The 24,896-nt window shown below is 36.8% G+C and overlaps 1 protein-coding gene across 1 annotated transcript in view; it reads right to left on the bottom strand.

Moving 5' to 3' along the window:
* Positions 1–24,896, bottom strand: part of LOC121315407 (ciliary neurotrophic factor receptor subunit alpha-like) — a 32,269-nt gene that overhangs the window by 3,211 nt on the left and 4,162 nt on the right. The window contains exons 2-4 of the mRNA XM_041249505.1: positions 5,757–5,853; positions 4,443–4,509; positions 3,639–3,805 (exon numbers count right to left, since the gene is read on the bottom strand). Coding sequence (XP_041105439.1) covers positions 3,639–3,805; positions 4,443–4,509; positions 5,757–5,853 — 331 coding nt within the window. The remainder of the gene's footprint in view (positions 1–3,638; positions 3,806–4,442; positions 4,510–5,756; positions 5,854–24,896) is intronic.

Here is a 24,896-nt window from a genome sequence, read left to right on the forward strand (position 1 = left end):
GATTTTGACACTTTTGGCTCTTTACAAAGGGCCCCTGACCTTTTGGAGCTTTAGGACAGGATAGTATTTCAAGTGGATTTAGTGCTGTGGTAAATAATATACTCCAAAGTATCCAAACTTGGAAGAACTGTTGGAAAGTCCAAATCCAAACCTGGGAAGCAGCTCAAAATCTATGTGCCAAATCGAGCAATTTGTAATAGAAGACATACGAAGCTTGAGAGCATCCATATAACAATAAACCACCAAGTCAGCATAGTTAAATATAGGACTTTCTCTCTTTAATAGTGGTTCAAAGTAGTTTCGAAATTAAACATATTCACTTAACAAAAGGGGCTATTTGCAGTTCCAGGGCAATAGGACAATGCAAACAGGAAAATGAATGCCTGGCTTTGTCCTTGCTGGTTTTAAAAATAGTTTACGGATGTCTGTTTTTCTTGGATGCAACCTTTAACTTGACTTCAAATAACTTAACAGAAAGGTTTTGAAACAGTTTGAAACTTTAAAATGCTGCCAGATATTCTTCTCTCAAATTAACCAGTTCTAAGATGTGATTTAAAAGAAAAACAGGACAGCTTCAAATGCTTTCTTCGTTTATGGTATTATATAAACTTAATTATTCAGTGGGGACATATTCTTTTTTGAAAGTTTAAGCAGCTCATCAATGCTGGGCTGATGTATTGTAGGCTGTAGTATTCATGGAAGGCAGTGCAATTTGGTGTGCACAGTAGGTGCGGCAGCCACCTGTGCATCAGAGATGTTGTCGGATGTGATGTTAGAAACCTGTTGTGGTCATGTAATAGCATCAGTGGCACTACCTGTACTCTTTAAAGGTACCTGTTGTCCTTGTGCTATGCAGCACCTTCCTGTCATGACTACTTTTGTTTCTTCAGGTTAGTGAGTCATCAAAAACATGATTAAAAAAAAAAAACTGTGTCTAGTTGAAATGACCGAACAAAAACATGAAAAATCAAATATCTGAGACAAATAATTCTTTATAAAAGTGTACCACAGTAAAAGCTTTGCAAAGTGTAATAAAACATAGTTAAAGCATAGTACAAGAATAGCAAGGTATGGTAAAGCATACCTCCCTACCATTTTCATATAATTAATTTGTACCGTTAGTCCTATTACTACCGTTACATAACTATTAGTACCCCTTGGTCAATGTATTGCATAATCATGGGGAAAGCATGGCAATACTGCAAAAATGCCACACAAAAATACTGTGGTAAACTTTTAGAAGGGTCATTTGGCTGGAAACTGGATTTTTTGTCTTTACTCTTCACTGATGACCATGTAATAAGAAAAGTACAGCTCTTGATCTATGTAAAATAACACTGTAAATCCAAGTGCTCAACAATAAACAATCTCTCTACCACCTTTCCCTTCAGGAAACCAAAGACTGTTGGGAACTTCCCTTCCTCTTGCCAACAGACCATGGCATCTAGAAACTTACTGCACAACACTAAATCGGTGACTGTTTAAAGATACAGAAAGTGGCTCAGAACCTATAATATTGTGTGTGTTCTGTGTTGGGGGTGGGTTTTACAGTTAAATACCTTTAAGCAATCCATTTTTTTCTATGCATGTAAAAACATGAAGTATGTTGTCTTATTTTCATAAAAGCTAGTTTCCAAGTTTCCAAGCTAGTTTAGAGCCATTGTAACATGTCTGTTAACTTTACGTGCAGCTGAAGGTATTGTCAATTGTTCAGTTATAACCGCTGCAGAAAATGGGTATCATAGACAAAATATAACGCTGCATGCAAGAAACTGGCCAATAAATGGTGCACTTCATCATGACTATAATGAATTCCTAAACAAAATTAAGAAAGTTGGGGAGGATATACAGGGTGATTAGGCTTCATTCAAAAGTGATATTATTAATTACATAATAATAATAATAATAATAATAATAATAATACATCAATTAATAAATAATGTTATTATAAGTCAATGTAATTTCACCATTAACTTACTTTCTAATCACCCTGTATATATGCTGTTATTACCTTTGACCAGATATGAAGCTCAGCTGAGCCTTGAATTACTGAACAAAATTACTGATGATAACATAAAACACATTTTCATCCCAGAGGCAGCACTGGGAAATTACAGCCCCTGGACCTAGGCTGAAAAAAATTGGGTTTTGAAATGGCAACAAATGTGGCAATGATAAACCAACAAACCTGGTCCAGCAAAATCCCCTGTAAATTTGACTAATTTACAATAACTGTGGGACTTAGAGACTTTGGGGTCTAGGGTCTAGGCTCATTTGGTCCAGGTATTCATTGACCAGTCTGAGAATGTCATGTTGATAATTCCCTGCTAAAATAGTACATTTTTGATGTTGGCATTAGGTTGATTTGACTATCACTCTATGCTAAGCATGGGGGATTGTTACAGGGGTGGCGCGTTTCATTGGATTAGGATCACATAAGTCAGTAGAGTTAGAAAAGTAGGCAGAGTTCAATAAATAGGATGGGGAAAAAAGGAGTTGCTGTGCAGGATTGACAGTGGATGAGCCTGTACAACTGTGACTGTTGCGCCTTACATCTGTGTAGGTCTGTAACAAAGTGTCCGCCCCTGTGTATATTATCTGTTATATGTTGCGTGTGGTGTGTTTAAATGTTGGTGTATAGTCATTGGTACACGGGATATAAACGGGTCTGTGTAACATGAGTGTTTTAAAATGTATATTTGTATTTAGGCATGAGGATTGCACAGCACTTCACGTGCAAGTAAAATGTAGTAATATGTGAGCACGGGGAATTGCACCTTATTAATTCACGTGCTGGGATTCAAGTGAATAATTAATTGGTAATTGAATCCCAGCACAATAGTATATATAGATGCACGTTGTCACATACTGGGGTTGGGTGTTCGGTGAGCGGAGAACGGGATTGGAGACGGAGGAAATAAGTAAAGTAGTAATAATAATAACAAAGTATCCGCTCACCGTGTTTGTCAGTGTCTGTCCGTGCACCGTTTTGTTAAGTTTAGTCTGTTTTCGTTTGTCTATTTATTTTGGCGTAGAGTGCCGTGTCCTGTGTTTTTCGTGTTTGTTTAAACCTTTTATTTTGTATTAAAACGGCGCCAACAGGCGTCTTCATCACTTCATTTCATCCGTCCTGTGTTTTGTGTATTGCATTACCTTTCCTGGTTCTGACGCCGCCCTCTTCGGCCGTCTCTGTGACAAGGTCAAATAAAGTTTGTTTTACCTTACCAGTGGAACTGAGGGACTACTAGTCTCTATACATCTTCCTGTACCCATCCACACCCGATAGCAACATTATTTACTATTATATTTGATGTAACTTGTGCTAAAGAAGGTCCTTACAGTTTCGTGGCAACTGAACGAGCAGTTCTTGAGATAACTGTAACACTCTAAATCTCTAAAACAAACAAACAAAAAAAATTAAACCTTCAAAAAAGGTTCATAACAGGTCTCCATTGTGTACTATCAGGGATTAATGTCAGATGAGACCCTGCTTTATTCTAAACAACACGATTCCTTTGGATACAACGGGCTTGCACAAACATCACAGGGATTAAACTAGAAACCCTCAGGACGTGGGTAATTCAACTAAGCACCAGCAAAACAAGATGGGGATAGGGGTGCATGTACCAGTGACTTACATCCAAGCCTCAGTGCTGTGGCTGTCAGGAGCTGCCCCTTCTTGTCGTGACAGCTGTAATTGCCTTCCATTGTGGAGTCTGAATTGGTCAGGATGAGATTCCCATTCTGTAAGACTGCAAATGAGGAAGCAACTCGAGTGCCATTCAGTCTCCACTCCACTGCAGAGCTGTCAATTAAAAAAGATTACTCAAATGACAATTAAATCTAAATTTGTATTGGCTTTCCATGTAATCTTAATCATTTACATTGGCAAATAAGTGTTGATTTTGGTTGACTTTCTTTTTGAAGTTATGGTTGATTTCAGTTGATAATAGATTCTGAAAAAGTACAATACTCGCTCAGTAGCCCCATCTAAACCATGACATGGTGAATCCACACCAAAGAAATACCTGATTAACCAAATGCCAAGCCCTGCTCATGCAAATAACAACTAAATGGACCTACAGCATATTTATACATGGGGAGATAAATAACATTTCCTAGAATTGCAATGTAAGAAATTAATCAAGAAAAGGCAGAACATATATTTAAGCCCCTTCCCCTTCTTTTTCTAGAATGCTATACCTTGGATGTATTTTGCTACAGAAATGCATACATTTGTGGTAAAGGAAAATGGTTCAACTTTCAGTCAGCAGATTATTATTATTATTATTATTATTATTATTATTATTATTATTATTATTATTATTATTATTAACAAATACTAATTTACAACAAGTTTAGTTTGTTTCTGAAGATACTGCCATTGTCAAATATTTTACATAATACAATACCCTTACCCACATGGAAAAGTATCTACATACCCATTTCTGGAAGCACTGCATAAAAGAGTTACATTTGATCCTATTCTTCCATACTGGACATCTGAAACTTTGCAAGAAAGAGCAGATAGTTAATAGCGCTAACTACAAACCAGGCAAGTCCCTGTGAATAGCATAGTGTACGCCCCTAGAGAGCATAGTTCTGCTTTGCCAGAGATTATGTAGCACTGGGATGGCTAATCTAGTCCCTGACCTTGGCTTAACACAACCACATGGCAAGAGACATCACACTGCATTTTCATGTGCAAATTAACTGATAAGGAAACCGATAACTCAAGGTTAACATTTATTTTTGGGAGTAGTAGGATAAGGACTAAATGTCTTTATCTCTGCTCATGCTCAATCCTCAAACAGACCATTTGCTTTTCTCAATCACTTTCAACTGAAGCAAAGGTTTGCAATTGATACTGTAGTAGCATAGTTTAGTAGTATGGCAGGTGTCAAACAGGCTCAAATGTGGCAGTATTACATGTAGAAAAAATGAGGAGTCACTATTAACAAACACTTTAAAGAACTGGCACAAGAACTATGCTTCATGTTGTTTGTACAGATCAAACTGTATCACCACCTGCAAATAACAATAGACCAGCTTCCATGAAACTGTGTACTTTGAACACTAGAAGTACTAATGGCACTGAAAGAGGTGATAACTTTGTGAATCAACACTGTTACAAAAAACCAAATACCACTCATTACATTATTACATTGCATTACTCGAAAGATCACAGTAGAACTATTAGCAGACTACAGCACCATTAATGGTACTGACCTTCTACATATATGGTAGCATGACACTGCAGTGTATCACTAGAGCTTGTTGGAAGAAGCAGGCTGTTCCCTTGCATCGACAGCCTTTTGCTTACATGCTCACACTGAGCTCACAGTGATTTTCGCATGAATAATCCTGGATTAAAATTAAAAACTCAACTCTGTCTCACAGTTAAATTTGATTGATAACTTCTGACCTTTGAGCAAGTATGTTTCTAAACTAGTTGACAACAAAGATCTGGCTATTCCTGACTTGCTATACAATATCACACATTGCTTTTTCTGTTTGTGAACAGATAAGCAGGCCTGCAAGAATTGTGATATACGGCCTTCTTACACTGACAGTCCTACAAGGGAAAATGGCTTTTCTAGCACACAAAGTACATCAGAGGCTGTTTAGATACTTTTTTTCTTTACAAGCAGAACAAAAAAAAAAAAAGATTCCACACATGATTACAGCTCACATACATAAAAACAGCCACTGTGAAATTTAATTTATCGTGCGCTGTGTGAACAGTGCAGACTTACTTTCATTCGTCCATATTTCTGCCTTGACAGGGATGGAGATTAGGGATGTTATTAGAGTGATGATCACAATGCCTGGACATGATGCAAAACCAGTCATCTGCAGAAAAAAAACATTGTGGCCCTTTAATTACACACACTGACCCTTTAGAACACAGCAACAAGAAATTACTCACTCCTGAAATGAGCTATTACTAAATCTGATACTGTTCTCAGTAGGAAGGGATTGTTCTGGTTACCCTAAGGACACCTTCAGTGAATGTCTGTGATTACTCATCAATACAAAAATCTATTTATAGGCCTTCTATTTTAGAAATTCAAACTGTGGAGTTCAATAAATATATTTGAACTTTGCAAACAGGTTTAAAACCAAATACATATAAAACCATGACACACAGAGCCTGTAGTATATAGCTGCCTCCCCAAGATACTGTCTCATTGTCCTAATCTCTAATTTGTAACTCACGCTGTTTGCATGCAAATGCACAGACCTTCAGCAGGGAGCTCCAGTGTCGACAATCACATTCGTGAGAACCACAATCACAATTTAATTGAAAAAATTTTTTTTTTTCATGTTTTCGTTTGGTAAATGTTAAATATTTAGTGCTGTTCCAGAGACTGATATTATTATTTGATTTGTTTTGAATGACTCTGAAAAAGTATACTTGTTTCTAATACAGCCATTCTAATACAAGAATCATAGGAAGTTCCACAAAGTAAAAGTAAGCAAGGTTTTAGCTCAGTGTTTCCAGAAACTGAGAAAATAAAGGATAACAAGACAGTGTTAGTCCAACACAGCATTGCACCCCATTGTCATTTGGCACACTGAGATCCCAATACCACCATTTGTAATATAATAAAAGAGCAATTTAAGTGATGACAATGATATATATATATATATATATATATATATATATATATATATATATATATATATATATATATATACACACACACACACACACACACACACACACACACACACACACACACACACACACACACACACACACACACAGTGGCTCATCAACACAAAATAATGGCAAAGTGAAAAATACAATCTACAAATTGTTCTAAATTAATATAACACAGAAAATAATTGTTTACATAAGTATTCACCCCCTTTGCTATAACACACCTAAATAAGCTCTGGTGCAACCAATTGTCTTTAGGAGTCACATAGTTAGTTGAATGGAGTCCACCTGTGTGCAATTAAGGTATTTCACATGATTTCAGGTTAAATACACCTGTCTCTGGGAGGTCCCACATTTGGTTAGTACATTTCCTAACAGAAATTCCATCATGAAGACGAAGGAACATTCAAAGCAAATCCGGAATAAGGTTCTTCAAAAGCACCAAGGGAAAGGATGCAGAGATGATCCATGTAGTTTAATCTAATTCCAAAACATAAACCTGTCTGAAAAGGAACCCTTATTTCTGACTAAACCCTTCCTGCTGCACAGCTGCTGTTACTGTAGCATTTAGTTATTTTATCAAATGACTCCAACACTATGAAGTGGAGCCACAACCAGACCAAAATAAAATAAACACATTCAGTCATATTTCATTTACCTAAAGCCTTGCAAAAGTATTCAGGCCCTCTCACAGTTTTCACATTTTGTTCCTTTAAAGCTTGCAGTCATGACACTTTGAAGTAGGAATTAATATGTGTTATATACACAACCTACACCACACATGCAAAGCAAAAACAAAAGGACGTAAATAGATAATTAATATGAAATAAAAATGGAAAAGTCATGATTGCATTAAAAAAACCTTTGCTGTGCCAAACCTAAATTAATTCAAGTGCTCAAAACCAGCCACACAATTAGCTAAAAGGCCTCTCTGTGTGCAATATTAGTGTTCTCATGATTTCAGAATAAAAAAAAAAAACACCTGTCTCTGTCAGGTTCCTTGGTCAGGTAGTAAATTTCAAGCAAAGACTCAACCATGAAGACCAAGGAGCTTTCAAAGCAAGTCAGGGATAAAGTCTTTGAAAAGGATCAGGAGAAGGGTACAAAAAATATCAAAGTATCCGAATATCCCAGTGAGCACAGTCTACTCAATCATCAAGAAATGGAAGGTGCATTGTAACATCCTAGATCAGGCCGTCCCTCAAACTGAGCAGCAGGGCAAGGAGGAAACTGGTAAGGGATGACGCTGTGAGGCCAACGACAACTTTGAAAGAGCTACAGAGTTCAATGGCTAAGATGGGAGAAAATGTGCATCAGTCAACAATATCTAGAACACTTCACAAAAGTAGCCTGTATGGCAGGGTGGCAAGAAGTAAGACATTACTAAAAATATGCCATCTCAAAGCCCACATGGAGTTTGCAACAAAGCATGTGAGTGATCCTGCAAAAATGTGGCAAAGGGTGTTGTAGTCAGATGAGACCAAATTAGATCTTTTTGGTCTAAATGCCAAGCGTTATGTTTGGCGCAGACCCAACACAGCACATCTCTCAGTCAACACCATCCCTAAAGTCAAGCATAGTGGTGGCAGCATCAAGCTATGGGGATGCTTCTCCTCAGCAGGGACTGGAAAGCTTGTTAGGATTTAAGAAAAAATGGATGGAGTAAAGTATAGGCAAATACTAGAGGAAACCTGTTTCAGTCTGCTAAAGACTTAAAACTGGGGCGAGAATTCACCTTTCAGCAGGACAATTATCCAAAGCACAAGGCCAAAGCTACACTGGACTGGCTTAATAATAAGAAAGTGAATGTCCTTGAGTGGCCCAGTCAAAGTCCTGACTTGAATCCTATTGAGTATGTGTAAAGACCTGAAAACTGCTGTCCATAATCCCCAAGCAACTCTAGAGAGCTTGAGCAAATCTGCCAAGAAGAATGGGCACAAATTGCACCAAGCTGGTGTGCAAAGTTGGTAGACTTACCCAAAAAGACTTGCGGCTGTAATTGCTGCCAAAGGTGCTTCCACCAAATATTGAGTAGATGGGTCTGAATACTCATGCAATCAACATATTTCAGTTTTTTCTCTTTAGTTTTTGCTGACATTTACTGTAACTTATCTTACCCTTAGAAGTTTTCAGTATGAGCCTTCAAGATTTGAATAAAATGTGTATAAAATTTAAAAAAATGTATATGCATCATTTTGTAATTTAATAAAACGGGACACCATAAGAAGGGTTTGAATACTTTTGCAAAGCACTATATATACCTTGTTCTTGATCAGCCATTGTATTTTTCAACTGTCTGTTTTCATGGCTGGTTTCACAGACCTGGATCAGATATAATCTTGGACAATTAATTTGGGCTACACTGTATTACAGCCAAATAGCACCACTTTGTGTAATTTCTACTGTTTGATTTTTTATATATATATATATATATATATATATATATATATATATATATATATATATATATATATATATATATATATATTATCGCGATACTGCGCTTGCTGTAATTGAAAGATTTTGCTGCTTTGCTGTGTTACAGTACTGGTTTCTGTAGTCCAGTAATATACTTAACCTGGCCTAAGGCAAAAACACTTGAAAATAATGACTCTGTCAGGTTACTTTAATTCAGTGCACAGAATGGAAATTCAAATTTATTGCATCTCATGTGAGCGGAGTTTGGTCTTGCGGGTGTTGTTTAGAACAGCAGACTTTCTAAGCCAGGGAGGGTCACTTCGGACTAAAATTTTGGCACAGAGCATTGACTGGGCTGGTACTGTAGTAAATACAGACTCCAGTTCAAACAACAAAACTCACCCAGAGACCTAAGGCAGAGCAGGTACTATTCAAATGCCGCTACTGAGCCGTCTCGGGGACATTAAAAAAAATCTTTAAAATATCCATTCACACAGCACGAAATTGTGCAATCTATGCCGGCATAAAACCATCATAACCCTTTCACATAGCCAAAGGGATCATGTGAGTACAACTTTCAAACCTGTCAGTCAACAGATCGTTTTCACGGCAACAGTGATTTGCCCATAAATTACAGCATCACACACCCGCCCTTCTATATGTGAAATCATCTCCTCGTCAGTCCATAAAATTAACAATTCCTTAGCTTCTTCCAGACTCCAATTACTACCTTGTTCTTGATCAGCCATTGTTTTTGAAATTAAATGAAAGCGTGCAACACCAACGACAAAAATACCCAACATGTCCGATATACATGCAGTCACGTGGGATGTTGACTTTCAATCCACGCCCAGTGCAGCGCTTCAGTGCCAGCATAGCATTTCATACAGGAATTAAAGATGGTTCAGTGTCTTCTCTGAACCACCTTGCAAGGTAGTTAAAATATGACGGCTCTGCGATGGTATAGGCAATTTACACAGACCAAAATGCCACATCAGTGCAGGTTCTGAACTGTCATAACTCTGTGTGAACGGGGTACAAGTTATCAAAAAGTTGATAGATACATAGCTCTCCTGTACTTGCACATGGCAGTTAAATAAAGTCCTCTTTGATTTTAAGACTCACAATACTGTAGGCTCTTGCATGGTACAAAAAAAGACATAATGGGCCTCATGCACTACACATTTTGTAGCATGCATCAATATGATGTGCAGTAGTTTTAAAAGTAAAATGCAGGAGCTGTTTCATGGCAGGCTTTAAGATATTCTAAAAATACCATATAAATGACATAAAGTGCTAGTCAGTGAAGTTTTATCCATGGCAGAAAAAACTAAAGCACTTGGAATGATAAAATGCATTGATCTTAGCTGCTATTTATTGTACTGTAAAGACCTCTACACAGCAGACACGATGTGATAAACGAATGCGTCATAAGACACACCATGACAAAAAAAAATAAACAAAATGTATTTTTGATACGAGCCATTCAGACTGCCTGCGATGCGATGGGGGACACTGAAGCAATGCGAAATAAATAGGATTGGTGTCTATTTTTGCGATACTGATGCATGGCAACTAGGGAACTGACCAATAAGGAACAGCTTCCTTTGCGCACCTTAAGTAAATCATTGCAGAAGAAAAGATCATTCTTGCAGTACCGGAGCTGTAGACACAACAATTATAAAGAGGCACTGAGGGAGAACATCTGGCAGTGCATTTCCAGGGAACTGGATATAGCTGGCATGTATGGTTCATTGAACTTTACTGAAATAAGCATTCTGAAAAGCTATTATGTATATGACATTTTTATCAGCTGTAAAACAGGACTATTTTACGTGTGATTTTTTTTCCAGCTGATGGCACAATGACATCGTGCCCACCTGTCACCACTGGTTGCAGTGAAATTTCCATTTTATCGCAGGTCAATCTGCATCAGATCCGTCTTGTGGATACCTTAAGGCTTGGTTCTCTTAGTATTCATGGCAAGGGATTTCCAAATCCCTACCCACGCACAGCACTCTACACAAATCTCTGCCTAAAAGGGAATGTATTCTAGGTAAGTCAGGACTGTGGCAGCTGCTATTTCACCCACATTCTCAACCAACTGGCACTTGCCAGAGAAGCAGGAGTCAGAATTGAAAAAGGCATTTAAAGTTCAAGTCCTCCCTGCCAATAACTACTGCAGTCACGTACTGTAAACAAATGACCCTTCTGTGACAGGAACTGTAATTTAGGGTAAAAAAGTTACCAGTAACACACCCTTCCAAGTGACAGTTGATTGAACCACCATGTAAACCACAGTTTTGTTTATTGTGCATAGTAACGACAGCCTTTTCAAATTTCACAATCCTCTGCAGCCTCTCCCATCCGTTCCCTGAGGACCATACCTAGAAAGTTCAGTGCAGTCAATGGGATTTTCTATTCAAGCGACACGTAAGACAGTGGTTCTTGATATGCTACTTACTGTACATTTGAAGTTTGTGGTACAAATGCTACACTGTAGCGGGACCCCTAACCCTGTAAAACCCAAATAAATATTTGCTTCTTCAACATTTTCTAGATAGCCAATAACACTTACAGTAAGTGCTCTAAGTTTAATATACAGTATCGGTACCTTACAGTCAATCATGTGACGCCTTATATCATGTTACAACATTTCTTCCAAATAATTCCCAATAAAGTATGTACCTTGTTTTATATAAAAAGGAATGCAGAACTTAAAAACAAAATTCAGAAACTCTGGTTTTGAACTCCTGCAGCACAATGGACAGCAAATATTCTACTTGTACCATTAAATACAGTCAGCATATCCATTACTCAGATAGACGTCAGTCATGTTTTACAGCCCTTGTTTTAAGAATAAAATCAATCCCCATTACATATATATATATATGTAACAAATGAATGCACTTACCCATCACACAGGATTTCCAACTCCGTCACCAGTTTTCTGATACAAAGCCCTTCAATGTTACAATGTTGTTGTTGTTACAACAGCCCGCAGGTTGTTTTTTTCTCTCGCATTGCATTGGGCTTTTATGTTTTACACAGTTTTGTGCAATGGGTAACATTTTGATTTCATTTTGCTGTTGGGTCATTAATGGTGCATTTTACATACTGCTATAATATGTACCAGATTTAAAAGTATGTACTGTATTACAGTCCACATGTCCACAGTCGTCTCTTTTGGCAAGTGATATTTTCAGAATCCTACTGTTCTGAATTAAAATACTTCCGTTAAAAATACAGTACTGTACCAATAAAAGCAACTAGAGTACATCTAAAGGAAAGCCTACTTATTTTAAAATAGTCCTTTCAGTTTTGTATTTTTTTGTGTTCCCTGAAAAACGGACAAGGGTTGGAACGGCCAAAATGAAATAATCAGATATGTGTCTCACTCGTTTAACCGTCACTGAAGTCAAAACTGAAGTCGGATATGTGAGTGCTGACTATACCGTATTCTTAAACCATAGACCAAATATTGAACCATATGGTGACAATTTATATTACTGACAAAACTGAAATTGGTACATTCTTACCAGTGTCATACAATACTTGAATAATTCTAAATTACCAATTAAATTGTAACTAAGCAAAGGATAAAATGCTAAACTTCTTGGCCTTTAATAAGTAATCTATATGTGTTACAACTTGCAACTTGCTTCAGCCATGTGGTCTCTGCAAGGCCATATTCATCAAATTACTGTACTTGGCAGAGAATGCACAACACTGTGTTCAGAGCTCTGTCCTTGACTTGTTATGACCCCCTAACCTTTCTCTAAATATACTTAGGACTCAATGTGGAAATAGGAAGTGCTGGCTCCAAGTGTCTAGCTTCAAGCTCCCCAGGAAAACAGCAGAAATAGAATTTTCAAAATGAGTGAAAAAAAAAAACTCTGTATTGAATTGCAATCATCTACCTTCACAGTTAAATATCATAGACACGCCATATCTGCATTCTGCACTTGTGTGAGATCTAAATACTGTAGCCAATGGAACGGCACATCATATTTTGGTAATTATTTCATTAGCTACAATGTAGCCTCTTTAATAATAGCTCTGATTGAAAATGTTGATGAAAGGAGACTGGATACATAGGTTTGCATTGCTATTTACTAATGTATATTCTCTCCTGAATTATCACTGTACGTCCTAAAACTAAATTCAGGGGCACACTGCGGAATCTAAAACTCCTACTGCAGTACCGCTGCTTTGTTACAAAACCACAAAGCTGCTAGCAGCTATTTAGAAAGCATAAGGTAGAGCACTGTCAAAATGAAGCCATTAAACCAGGGGCACAGTAGCAGAACTCCAATTCCTAGATGCCCCTCTCACACTGCATCACCATCCTTTCACTACACACAGTGTGTACAGCAGCTTCTCCTGAACTACAGTAGTTACAATGTACAGAGTGATGTAGGCATAGATTTAATATTTTTGGACACAAATGTTTACTTTGATATTAAAAGACATTAGAAACCGCGTCGTGAGGCAGCACGTTTCTAAACGAACACGTCACCTGGGTATGGTACGAGATGCAGTGGTTCATTTTACAACATGTTTATATGAAAAGGACAGCTGCTCCATGGCACAGTGTTTACTAAAGGGTTGCAATAAGGCAGCCAGTAAAAAGTTATACAATTTAAATGATTACTTTCTGCCTTAATTGAAAATCAACTAAACTACAAGGGTTAATATCACAACCTGAAGCTGTACCTGCACAGCCTCTGCTAAAGCAAGCGCATAAATCATTCCTGAGAAAGTGACAGTGAGAAAGTCTTAAACTGAATTTAGTGCCTTGAGGTACCGTTTTTTTGTATGCCTCACCAAGTATAACCCATCATATAGTAATATACAGGAAACTTATAGTTAACCTTCAAGATGTAAAGCAAAATTAGTCACTGATTAATAAAAAGTTAGTCATGGAAAAAAAAAAAAAGTTTTGCATTTCAGACTGTATAAAATAGTTAGACAAACAGTACATTTTGAGTGCACGTGCTGTTTTTACAGTTCACTGGATGGACATTTGTCTCATGTGACTCTTCAACTTGTAAACAACTGGCTGAATTCATTAAAACAATTGCATATAACCTCATAATAGTGGGGTACAGAAACAAGCACAATTGCAGATTGCAAGAACAAAGCATTCCCCCAAAACCATGAAAACAACAACTCTGTGCTATTAACAGCTACAGTATATGACCCTAGTCATCTGCAAATGCACATGGGTAGGCTTTACAAGTTTAGGGAAACAGCCGCTAAAGAAACTGTTCTATATTGCAGCTTTTCTTCCATGATACCAAATGCAGTTGTTTTATTGGAATTCCATTTTAATACAGAATAATAATGAAATTAGCCTTTCAATAACTAATGAATGAAAGCTTTGTGAGTATGGGCAGATGGACACATACCGAGGGCAATTCAGAGTGACCAATCAACCTGACCAGCATGTCTTTGGAATGTGGGAGAAAACCAGAGTACCCGGAAAAAAACCCACACGAACACGGGGAGAACATGCAAACTCCACACAGACAGACCCCCTGGGCCAGCTTCAAACCCAGGACCCTGGCGCTGTGAGGCATCAGTGCTAACCACTACACCACCGTGTCGCCATTACAATAACCAGAGTCTCACAATTTCACAAATCTACAAGCTGTGCAGCTCAACTCATATCTGTACCTAAGTCTGATTACACCCAATTTACCTCCAAAAATACCAGAGCTGTGAATATATACAACAGCTGGAAGGCTTCAGGTTGTCGATTTAAAAAAAAAAAAAAAAAAAGGAAAAGAGCAAAATGGAAGATTACTATTATAAGGTCACAAAACTGGGACGGTTGTACTGTATGCCATTGTAGGCATCACTTTTGTTTTACACAACACTTTCCACATTCTTTTTGTTAAAAATACTGGCACCATTTGTTTTCATTATACTAGAACTGGAGTTATTTACATTTAAATGAACATTAAAAGACAGTATCTCAATAATAAGAAACTAAAGCAACGAATGGCTTGGTATAATAAAACAGCAAAAACTCCTTACTCAAATGAACTGAAGCATACAGTATATAAATAAAATACCACAATACTCCATGGCAATGGTAACTGGCAATATAAAAACCCTGTGTAATGTCTCAAAAGCAATGCATTTGCTGTCCTTTAACAATACTGCTAATGCTTTTAGGAAAAGTAGAACTATAGTTCTGACTTTTCTAATAAACTTCAGCCAAAATGTAAACAATGATATGGAAAAGGTAAATAAACTGAATAAACATGAACTTACTCAACTGGTCATCACTAAATAAACACAGTGGCAATATAACCTGTGTTTTGTTGGTGGGGGGGGGGGGGGTGGGGGTTGTATTCACATGTCGCATTTTCTGCTTTATCATACAAACTTCTCAAAAAATTGTATTATATTAAACCCTTTGCACATTTTCCAGAAATAAAATTAACTGTGATAGGCTTATTGGTTTCGTTTTTTTTTTTTTGTTTTAAACATGTTGCATAGCTTGCAAACTGTTTTTAGACCTGCATATCAAATTTTACTTTTAAAGACCTTTTTTTCTTTTGTTTCTATAGCTAACTCTACAGATGGGTTGAAAGTTCAGGGATTGACCCTGTCTTCTTTCTGTAATCTACAGTAAATCTAGTCAATTTTATATACCAGTACAGTACTTTTATATAAAGGCATGAGGCAGTCAGTAATATTTGACATCAGTCAGGTTTACATTTTCAAAAACATACATCTCTGAAAATGGTATCTCTGTTATTTTCTGTCTACAGGGAAAACCCCTGCTTTATCTGTGATGAATGTATGTCTCTGCTCTGCTTGGTTTCAGAAGCAATGCCCAAATGTAACACTTCAGTGCTGAAATCTCAGTAAGAACTAAAAATGCAGTAGGCTGCAAGCTGTAGGGTTTCTTACAGTAATACTCAGTACTTCATTTTTATTTAGGGGTAGGTGTTAATTGTTTTTTATTTAAATAACATATACTGTTATACTTAGTATTTGGTTCTTCTTAGTTAATGCAGTTTTAAAATATTGACAAGTCAGTATCATATTTGCTAAACCAACCAGCAACAGTATAGAAAAGTTTGGATATAAAACTATTGAATCCATTCAAAATACTTCAGACAAGCATATAAGTGACAATCAATAATGTTTTCTAAAAAATGTTAGACAAAATATAAAAAATAACGACATGGAAACATCATTAAAAAGTAAAGAAACTGACTAAACATCGACTCAGTTTGATATCAGTAGCAAATAAACATGACCTTAATATAGTCTGTGTGTTCGGGGGGGGGGGGTGTTGTATTCATATGGCTGCTATCAACTGGTAAACCTACCAACAATAGTACTGAACCGTTTGAATATCAAACTTTATTTAACCCATTAAAAAGACTCAAAATCAACAATATAAATGATATTCATTCCCCTGTCAGGACTGAGAAAGAGCAATGAGCACCATGAAAAAAGAGGAATAGAACTCTAGTTCTCTTCTCTAATAAACTTAAGTTAAGATATTAAAAATAACGATGTCACCATGACACAATGGACCATATTTTCAAAGAGTTTACCCCAGTCTTTAATTTATCCAGTGTACTACAGACTAAAGCAAATGCTTTGAAAATATGGCCCAATACCTCAAACTGTAAGCAACAGACAGGCAGATGCCTCCACATACTGTACTGTACACCAACATTCTGAATCTCAACAACTTGTGTCCTAATTAAGTTTCATCACAACTGGAAAAGGAGTTTCCTCGACATGCAATACAGTGCACCATGTAAAAATGTGTGACATACAGTCAGAAGGAAAGGCAGCATCCAACTACATAGATTATGATACTCTCATAAATTGTGTCAAGTAATGTTGTTAGCAGGTTTCATTTTGTATATGTGAAACAGTAAAGTGTGAGACGGTGTTAAAGCTGTTACCCACCACACGCGATGCGGCAAGCGAAACTGCGATGTGGGAGTGGCACCAGGGTGGCACTGGAGGGATGCAAAATAAACAGGATTGAATCCGCGTCAACTAGGGCACTGAACAATCAGAGAACAGCTTCAAAGCACTTGGTCCAGCAGGTTGAAGCCATATCCAGAATAACGGAGAAAACAATAATTCATGCCGTAGAAAAAAAACCCCACAGTTTTATGACAAAGGTCATCACAATAAAGATACACATTTGAAAGATAATATATGGGACTCCATTTCGAAGGAAGTGGATATGCCTGGTCTGTATGATTTATTGCCATATGTGTTGAAATACTATCAGAGAAGACACTCATAAATTTCCACATCACCTTGAAGAATATGTACCAGTCTTGATCATAGTTTTGTCAATAGCAAATTAACAGTTGTACAGATCTGGCAGTTTTCAAATCTGTCGCATCGCCTCTGTGTCGCTTCTGGCATGTGTGGTCATGTCGCTGTGAAAGTATCTCGTCACCAATTAAAAAACGCATCACATCTGGTGTGTGGTAGCGTTATTTATCCCCAGCAGGAAGTAACAACTCATGAGTACTCTACTGTAACTCTGTAGCACCAGCTCAGGGTGTTCTTGTACAAAATCAAACTAAGATAAAAAAAAAAAAAAAAAAAAAAAACTGACACAAATTAAAATACTGCCTCCTCCAAAAATGGATATTATATATATATATATATATATATATATATATATATATATATATATATAAACAAAAAAATAAAACAAGAATACGCTCAAATAACTTAGAAGGTGTTTACATTTCTAAGCGTCAAGTAGATTAAACTGTGAATCATTACAACAAAGCTTTCCCACAAATTCAGTGAGTTATTCAAGTACCACAGCGGGCATCCCAGCACTGGCTGCTTTAGAGACAATCTTGATACAAATCCAAAACGTCAGGCGTTTTTGTTATTGCTTAGGCTTGGCATTAGTTTGGTCAAATTGAATGCTTAGTCTTTAACCCAGAGTATATTCTCTGCTACCTCCATTTAAAATGTATACACTGTAGTGCACACATACTGTTTTACTAAACACAGTCTAAAATACTACAGAACTCATGCAGTTTTATATTCATGTCAGCAGTTTAAAAAAAACTAACAGGTCCTGTTACAAGCAATTTGCCAAACTGTATTTATACCAAGCAAACTTACCTCACTGATGAGTACAACAGCCATCACAGCTAACTACACATTCTGCCAATGGCTCTGCATGCACTCTTCAAACATTAATGATTTATGAGGGAACAAAAACACTCCTGATAACTACAAAAATAGAAAAGTAACATAACCACTAAGAAAGAGTCTTTTTTTAATACTCCTAATGGTAACATTCCTGTCCATATAAAATGTGCTGTAATGTGTACTGAAGCAGAGCTAGTGTCTGCTACCCTGTCATTTAAGCTAAAACACCAAACAATTCATAACACAAGGGCTCATCCTAACAGCTCTTTTAAACAGCTCTGCTTTAGTACTAAACACCTGGGGCTTTCAAATCTAGCCTTGGAAGCTAAATAGGAGCTGGAAGGTCACTTTACAGTTTCGTAGAGAACCTGATTTGTTTGGCGGTGGGTCTACAGACCTGTCATGCGCTGAAGCACGTCACTTTTACAAAGTAGCAGTGTTAACAGTTTTGAACTTTTTAAATGTTTGTCAAGTGTCAAATATATGCTTATTGTTTCGTACGGATTATATGAAGTAGTGTACGCAGTAAGCCAATATATATTTTTATACAGTCTTTTCAATTAAATGATGTACACATACAGGGCAAGGAACTAATGCTAACGCAAAGGCTGGTAGCGCCTGATATGGGGCGGTACAGTAGGTGGGTACAAATGGCACAATTAGACTTTGCCCTGTGAAGTAATTTTGGTAGCATGTTTTGTCCGAGTTTTTCTGTCTGCGCTACTGATAGGTGTCGGCCACATATCTAGGAAGTGGGCTTATTTTCACCAAAGCGATTTTGAAGACAGAGCAAAGGTTTCCCTTTGCAATCTAAACAAACGTCCTCAAAGCAGGTCTTTTCAAAGAGCTAACTCTACGGCAGAGAAGCTACTGAACGCACAGTAAATAAGTAACTTGTGCTTTGCATTGCTTTCCATTAAAAAAATGATGGCAGGCTTCTTATGATGGCTTTTCTGATTGGTTACAAACAATCCCAATATGAAGTTTAAACGTCTAGCAAATTGATTAAAAAAAAACAAAAAAAACAACCCCCTCTATTTACAAAGCAAGTAGTGTACAGTACATACTATAGAAGGATGGCATGGTTATAGATTCCAGATCATGGAGTTACAGCATCTTTCAGGAATTATCATCTAATAAGCAATTGGAAACAGAGATGTTGAATGAAAAAAACTTGATTTTTAAGTACATGCAGCATACGGGACTGCTTAAATAACTCTTGTTTGTCTTTGAATCACATACAGTAGTCCATAAGACAGGACAGTGACGAATGGTTTCCTTCCATTCAGATACACTTTCCAAAACATTTTTAATGAATGGCATTAGTGCTCCCATTCAAACAAACAAGCACATGTTCAGCCACACGTTTTCCTCGAGAAGTGTGAATACTGTAAATTATTGTTCTGCTATCCTTAAGTGTTTAATGAATAAATAGAAAAGTGCACTGCAGGTTGTGTACAAGTGTTTAGAACTAATAGACCCGGTTAAGATAAATCTGTCAAATTGAAACACTCAATTCGCCAGGCACCAAGCATAGTACGGTGAGGTCAAATAAACAAAGCTTACAGTGGTGTTAATGCTCAAATCAAGATCAAACAGACCCCAGATAAAAGGGGCAAACATTGTACAGAACAGCAAAGTAGTTTTACAAAGCCTCCTAATTAAAAGAACAAATGGAAAATGTCCACATGCACCTTGTACAAATTGCACAGAAAAACAGCGTTTTTTAAAACTTAAGCCACATGTAAATACATTATGAGTGCTCTACGGAATCCTGTTTTAAAAAGATTTCTGTATGAATTTATCAAACATATGCTCAAAAACAGCTCTCAGTCCGCTGTCATCAAAAGTTCAAACAACAGACCAACAAAAAACAAAATCCAGTCAGCTTAAATGCAAACCAAAAATGCTAAAATGTTCAACACATCTGGAAGAGCTACTGTATCACCATCCAGCTACTTTAGCCAAGGTTATATATGTCTATGGCAGGTACTAGAACCACGCAGAGTGTGACAGGCTGACAGACAGACAGACATGACCAGCGCATAAGGGTCTCTGAATGACTCCCCCTCCCCACAAGAAAATGAAAATTAAGTCTACTTTTTAGGATAAATAGTAATGAGATCTGTCAACACCAAACACACAAAAAAAAAAAAAAAAAAAAAAAAAAAAAACATTGTCACTAAAACAGAGGGATACTTCAAACATCCATTAATTCCTATGGCTCAACTCCAATAGAAATACAAGTCCATACCAGATTAATTTCTCAAACTCAGGCTACCTGGAAACGTTTTCAGACAGGTATGAAACAAAGTCATTTTTGCTCCAAATGATCATTGGAATGATCACAATTTGGCCCAACACATATAATACAGGGTACACTATGAGGTTTTAATCTGCATTTTAAACAGCTCTCTATAAGCAAAACAGTATTTCTAGTGCAAATGCTGACTGCAAGTTCAGTCAGTTTCTAAGCAATGAAAACTGACCTCAAAAACTCATCGTTCACTTTTTATTTTTTTAAAAAGTTTGTTTTTTATTTAAAGTGCTACCTAAATACTCCTTTTTTCAATCAGCCACATTCATTCTTATATCATTTACTCCCACGCAGCCTGACTGAAAATCCCTGATGTGGGTAAGAAAGCTATAGCTTGTCAGTGCTGCAACAGACAAAGACTTCTTTAAGTGACTGAACACACACAGAGCTGTGTTCATGAGGACCAGAAATGTCAAGGTGCTTAAAATACTTCACATTCTTTTCAACAGCCACACAATCCAACCTCTCAATTATCAATGTTGCTAAAACAATAAAAAAATGAGCAATGACACAAAATATAAATGAATAAAACTTACAATTAACCTACACTACATTCATATTTTATTTGTGCTTTTAATAGCAAATAAGCGAAACCTGACATTAAACTGTTAATCTCACATGCAATGAAAGGTTCACAAAGCTACTACCTAGCCTTCATGATTAAACTACATAGTGCTAGATGATTTATAAGTGATGACAACATAGGAATAAAAACACAGCTAAACATATTATTTGCATTATTTACACATCACCATTTTTTCTCTCATCCAATTTGACATGCTGTCAGGTTTCTCAAAGATGCAGAATACAAACTTGCAATATAAAAATGCAATTTAAATTTAGTCAGGAATTAACCAGGCATGCTGCATATATTTATTGTATAGAATAATCCCTTTAATTAACTGTATCTATTCTTCTAAAAACTTACAAAAATCAACTAAATACTGCAGCTCAAAAGTCGTGAATATGCTGGAAAAAACAACTAGACTGAGTGAAGATTCTGCCAAGTTAAGAATCCTGGCTGGTTGCTCTGGAAAACATCTACCACTGTGTTCTATCACAATACCAAACTTTAATCAGCTTTTGAGAAAAAAAGACCCCAAATGAATGCTTCAGGCAGGGAAAACTGTATTCTTGGTAGATGAGTCACAGCCATGAAAGGCCCTAGACCCAGTCATTCGTAAAGAGCACTGGCTGACTTCAGGGAATGAATGGTTCTCTCATATGTACATGTACCCTGTGCAAAATGAATCCCAAATGCTAGATTTCCAGTCTCAATCTTCCTATATGTATGTAACATTCAAGGGAAGCAGGGAAATGTTCTCCTGCAAACACTTTAAAAAAGAAAATGGAAGCAGCAGCATTCCGCAAGAGGCCCTCAAATGAAGTTTACAGCCAGACTCCTGTTTTGTCTCCTGTTACTTTGATCCACATTGACAAACCCAGACTGTATTTCTTTCTTACAAAGCATACAAAAATGTAATTGTGTTTCCCTAAAGAAACAAATATTAAACGGTCATCTTCACCCTAAAGAATATTTCCATTAATTTGTACTACCATTTAAAAATAACAATGACTAATGGTATTACTTCAATTCAAATGGCTTGTAATCCTCTCAATAGCCAGACACTGCATGTAGAATGATGTATTTGACAAATTCAGGGTGTTCAAAGCACACCTATGGTTGATTTGTTAGCATCTTGACATGGTATGCATGTTTAAACGTGCTATCTTTTACATATCAATGCGGTTACAAATCATACTTCAAGCTGTTCAAGTTGAGCAATCACAAACAAATACCAAAAGTACTATTAGAACACAAGGGTAAAGGAGAATGACTAATAAAATCTTTATAACAGCGCTGTCAGGAGTTAAAAGGGTTTATATGTTACGATGAAGAAACGCTGACTGACGAGGGATCAATCATTGTGCCAACACAATGCACAGGTTTTATCAGTGTTTGGCACAGAATGTGCGTTTTATGTACAGTAGATGCCAAATACAGCATAAAACTCTCTTGGGAGCTTAGGCTACACAATGCCAGTCTGGATTAAATCCACCAACAACAACACACTCAAACGTTGATGGACTTTTAGGTATATACTTTTATGTTAATTTAAGACTTGATTTTGAAAATATGTTTTACTTTACAAAAATAGGACCAAAGCATCAAAGCATCTAATACCTTTTCAATATTACAAAATCCAAAACTGCTTAAAATGTTTTGAAATGTAAAAAACAACCATGGCCTTGTGAGTACATTATAGATTAACAATATGAACCAGAACAAGGGTTGCTGGTTGCCAGTGAAAAGATTGAATGTACCGTTTTAATGGACGGTGGAGGTTTTTATGAGAGTCAGAGGTGGCAACCCTAATCGAATCTCACTGCCAGTGGAGGATGATTCATCATGAATCATCCATTGCAAGGACTTGTACTTCATGCAAAAAGATGAACACAGTGCACTGCAGTAGAAGTCTAAAAAGATTGTATTAAATGCTGCCCCAGACTAACAGACCCAGTGCTTGCTTCTTTTATAGCACAATGGGGCAGTTCCTGCATTGTTAATCACCACTTTAAATGAATAAACATTTTTATTGTTTTTGGACAAAATTGTGATTGATTAAATCTTTGTCCAATTAGGTACCACTTAGATCCACAGGGTATACATGCAAACCAGCTGTTTCATATTAATTTAGTACCCGTTTTGCAAAATACATTACCCCTTTGCGGTCCATTTATTCAGCGTCTGACAGGCACATCAGGTCCAATTTATTTTCACACAAGCTGTTTATTTTACAAACGCTGTTTAAAAGTAATTTTATTCACAGTCAAACAGGTTTAAAATCACTGCATATCAACAGGACACTCAGTACTGCATCTCCAGCCCTGCCCCATTCCTTGTTCGTGGTATTTATCACATATCGATCGATCTCTTCATATTAGTGCAAACTGATAAATCATCTCCTGATCACTTGTTTTATGACCAAACTCATTAATAATGCTATCCAAGTCAACCACAGTAGGTGTTCTACTTCTCTCCCAGGACATGCTCAGGTTGAGGAAAAAGCCTTTACCTTACCTCTTACACTACAACAGAGAAATCATCTATTTATAGAATCTGATGTTAAAAGAAAAATGCCCTACTCAGTGCCTAAATAATGCACAATCTACCCATCTTGATACCACGTGAGTGCCATTCACTTCATTTATAATCAGGTTTTCAACATGAGATGATCATACATTATTTAGGTATTGTGGATAAGGTACAACTGTTCTACTTTATTCTTTTAAATTTGTATTGCAGGCTGGTGATTAACATAGTCTCTAGATAAATTGCTTTAGCTACACTGTTTGAAAGCTGTCTGTTAGTGCTGCCTTACACACACTGTTGGACCGTCCGTAGTAGTTGAGGACTGTGATGGATAACCACTCATTTAAACAGGCGTCTAGAACTGTATTTGGGCTTTGTAGACTTTTCAAAGCCATTTTATTTCTTTAAATTAAAAATATTATTTTATTATTTATTATTTTTTTGTGTTATTTTTGTATTCGTTGTAATATTGAAATGTAGTTTTGTTTGTAAAAACACACCATTTTATTATCATTATTATTATTATTATTATTATTATTATTATTATTATTATTATTATTGTTTACAGCATGGATAGGGTTAGAATTCCCAATCCAAATAAACAGCCAGTGCTTATTGATAAACTGATTGTTGACCATGCATATGATAAAACCCGTGCTGAATGCGCTTGAGGGGTAAATTAGGTCCCATGGCCACAATATAAAAGAACTGCAGCTTTGGCTGATCGGCGGTAGAGTGTTCAGAGGTGGAACGAGAAAGTGAGATAGTAAGAACTAGAAACAAATATAATCACTTGCTACTCATGCTGGCTTTAAACAAGCACAGTACTAGTTTTATTTAGTGTTTGCTTTATTTTGTGTTTTGTCTGTCTATTTTTGCAAAAGTGCCATTTTGGATCTAGGATCCAAATATCTCATTGCTGAAACTGATAACAGAGTAGCCTACTCGATGAATCCCACTGTGAACAGGCTGGCTGTAGGGTGACGTCAGACCAGAAAGAATCACACACGCAGACAAGCAGTGCTGGCAGGTGAAACTGAGACGCTGCAGCACTCAGTGCGTTTATTGAAAAATAAAAGGTTTAAAATAAAAAAAAAAACAGCAAATGGCACTTGAGGCCAAAATAAACAGACAAACAAAACAGTCACTAACAAACCGGGTGGACGAACGCTAAACACAAAACAAGTACGGTGCTGGTGCTTCCAGCACTTGTAGCTGTTGTTAAA

This window comes from Polyodon spathula, chromosome 1 (assembly GCF_017654505.1).
Source record: "Polyodon spathula isolate WHYD16114869_AA chromosome 1, ASM1765450v1, whole genome shotgun sequence".
NCBI lineage: Eukaryota > Metazoa > Chordata > Actinopteri > Acipenseriformes > Polyodontidae > Polyodon > Polyodon spathula.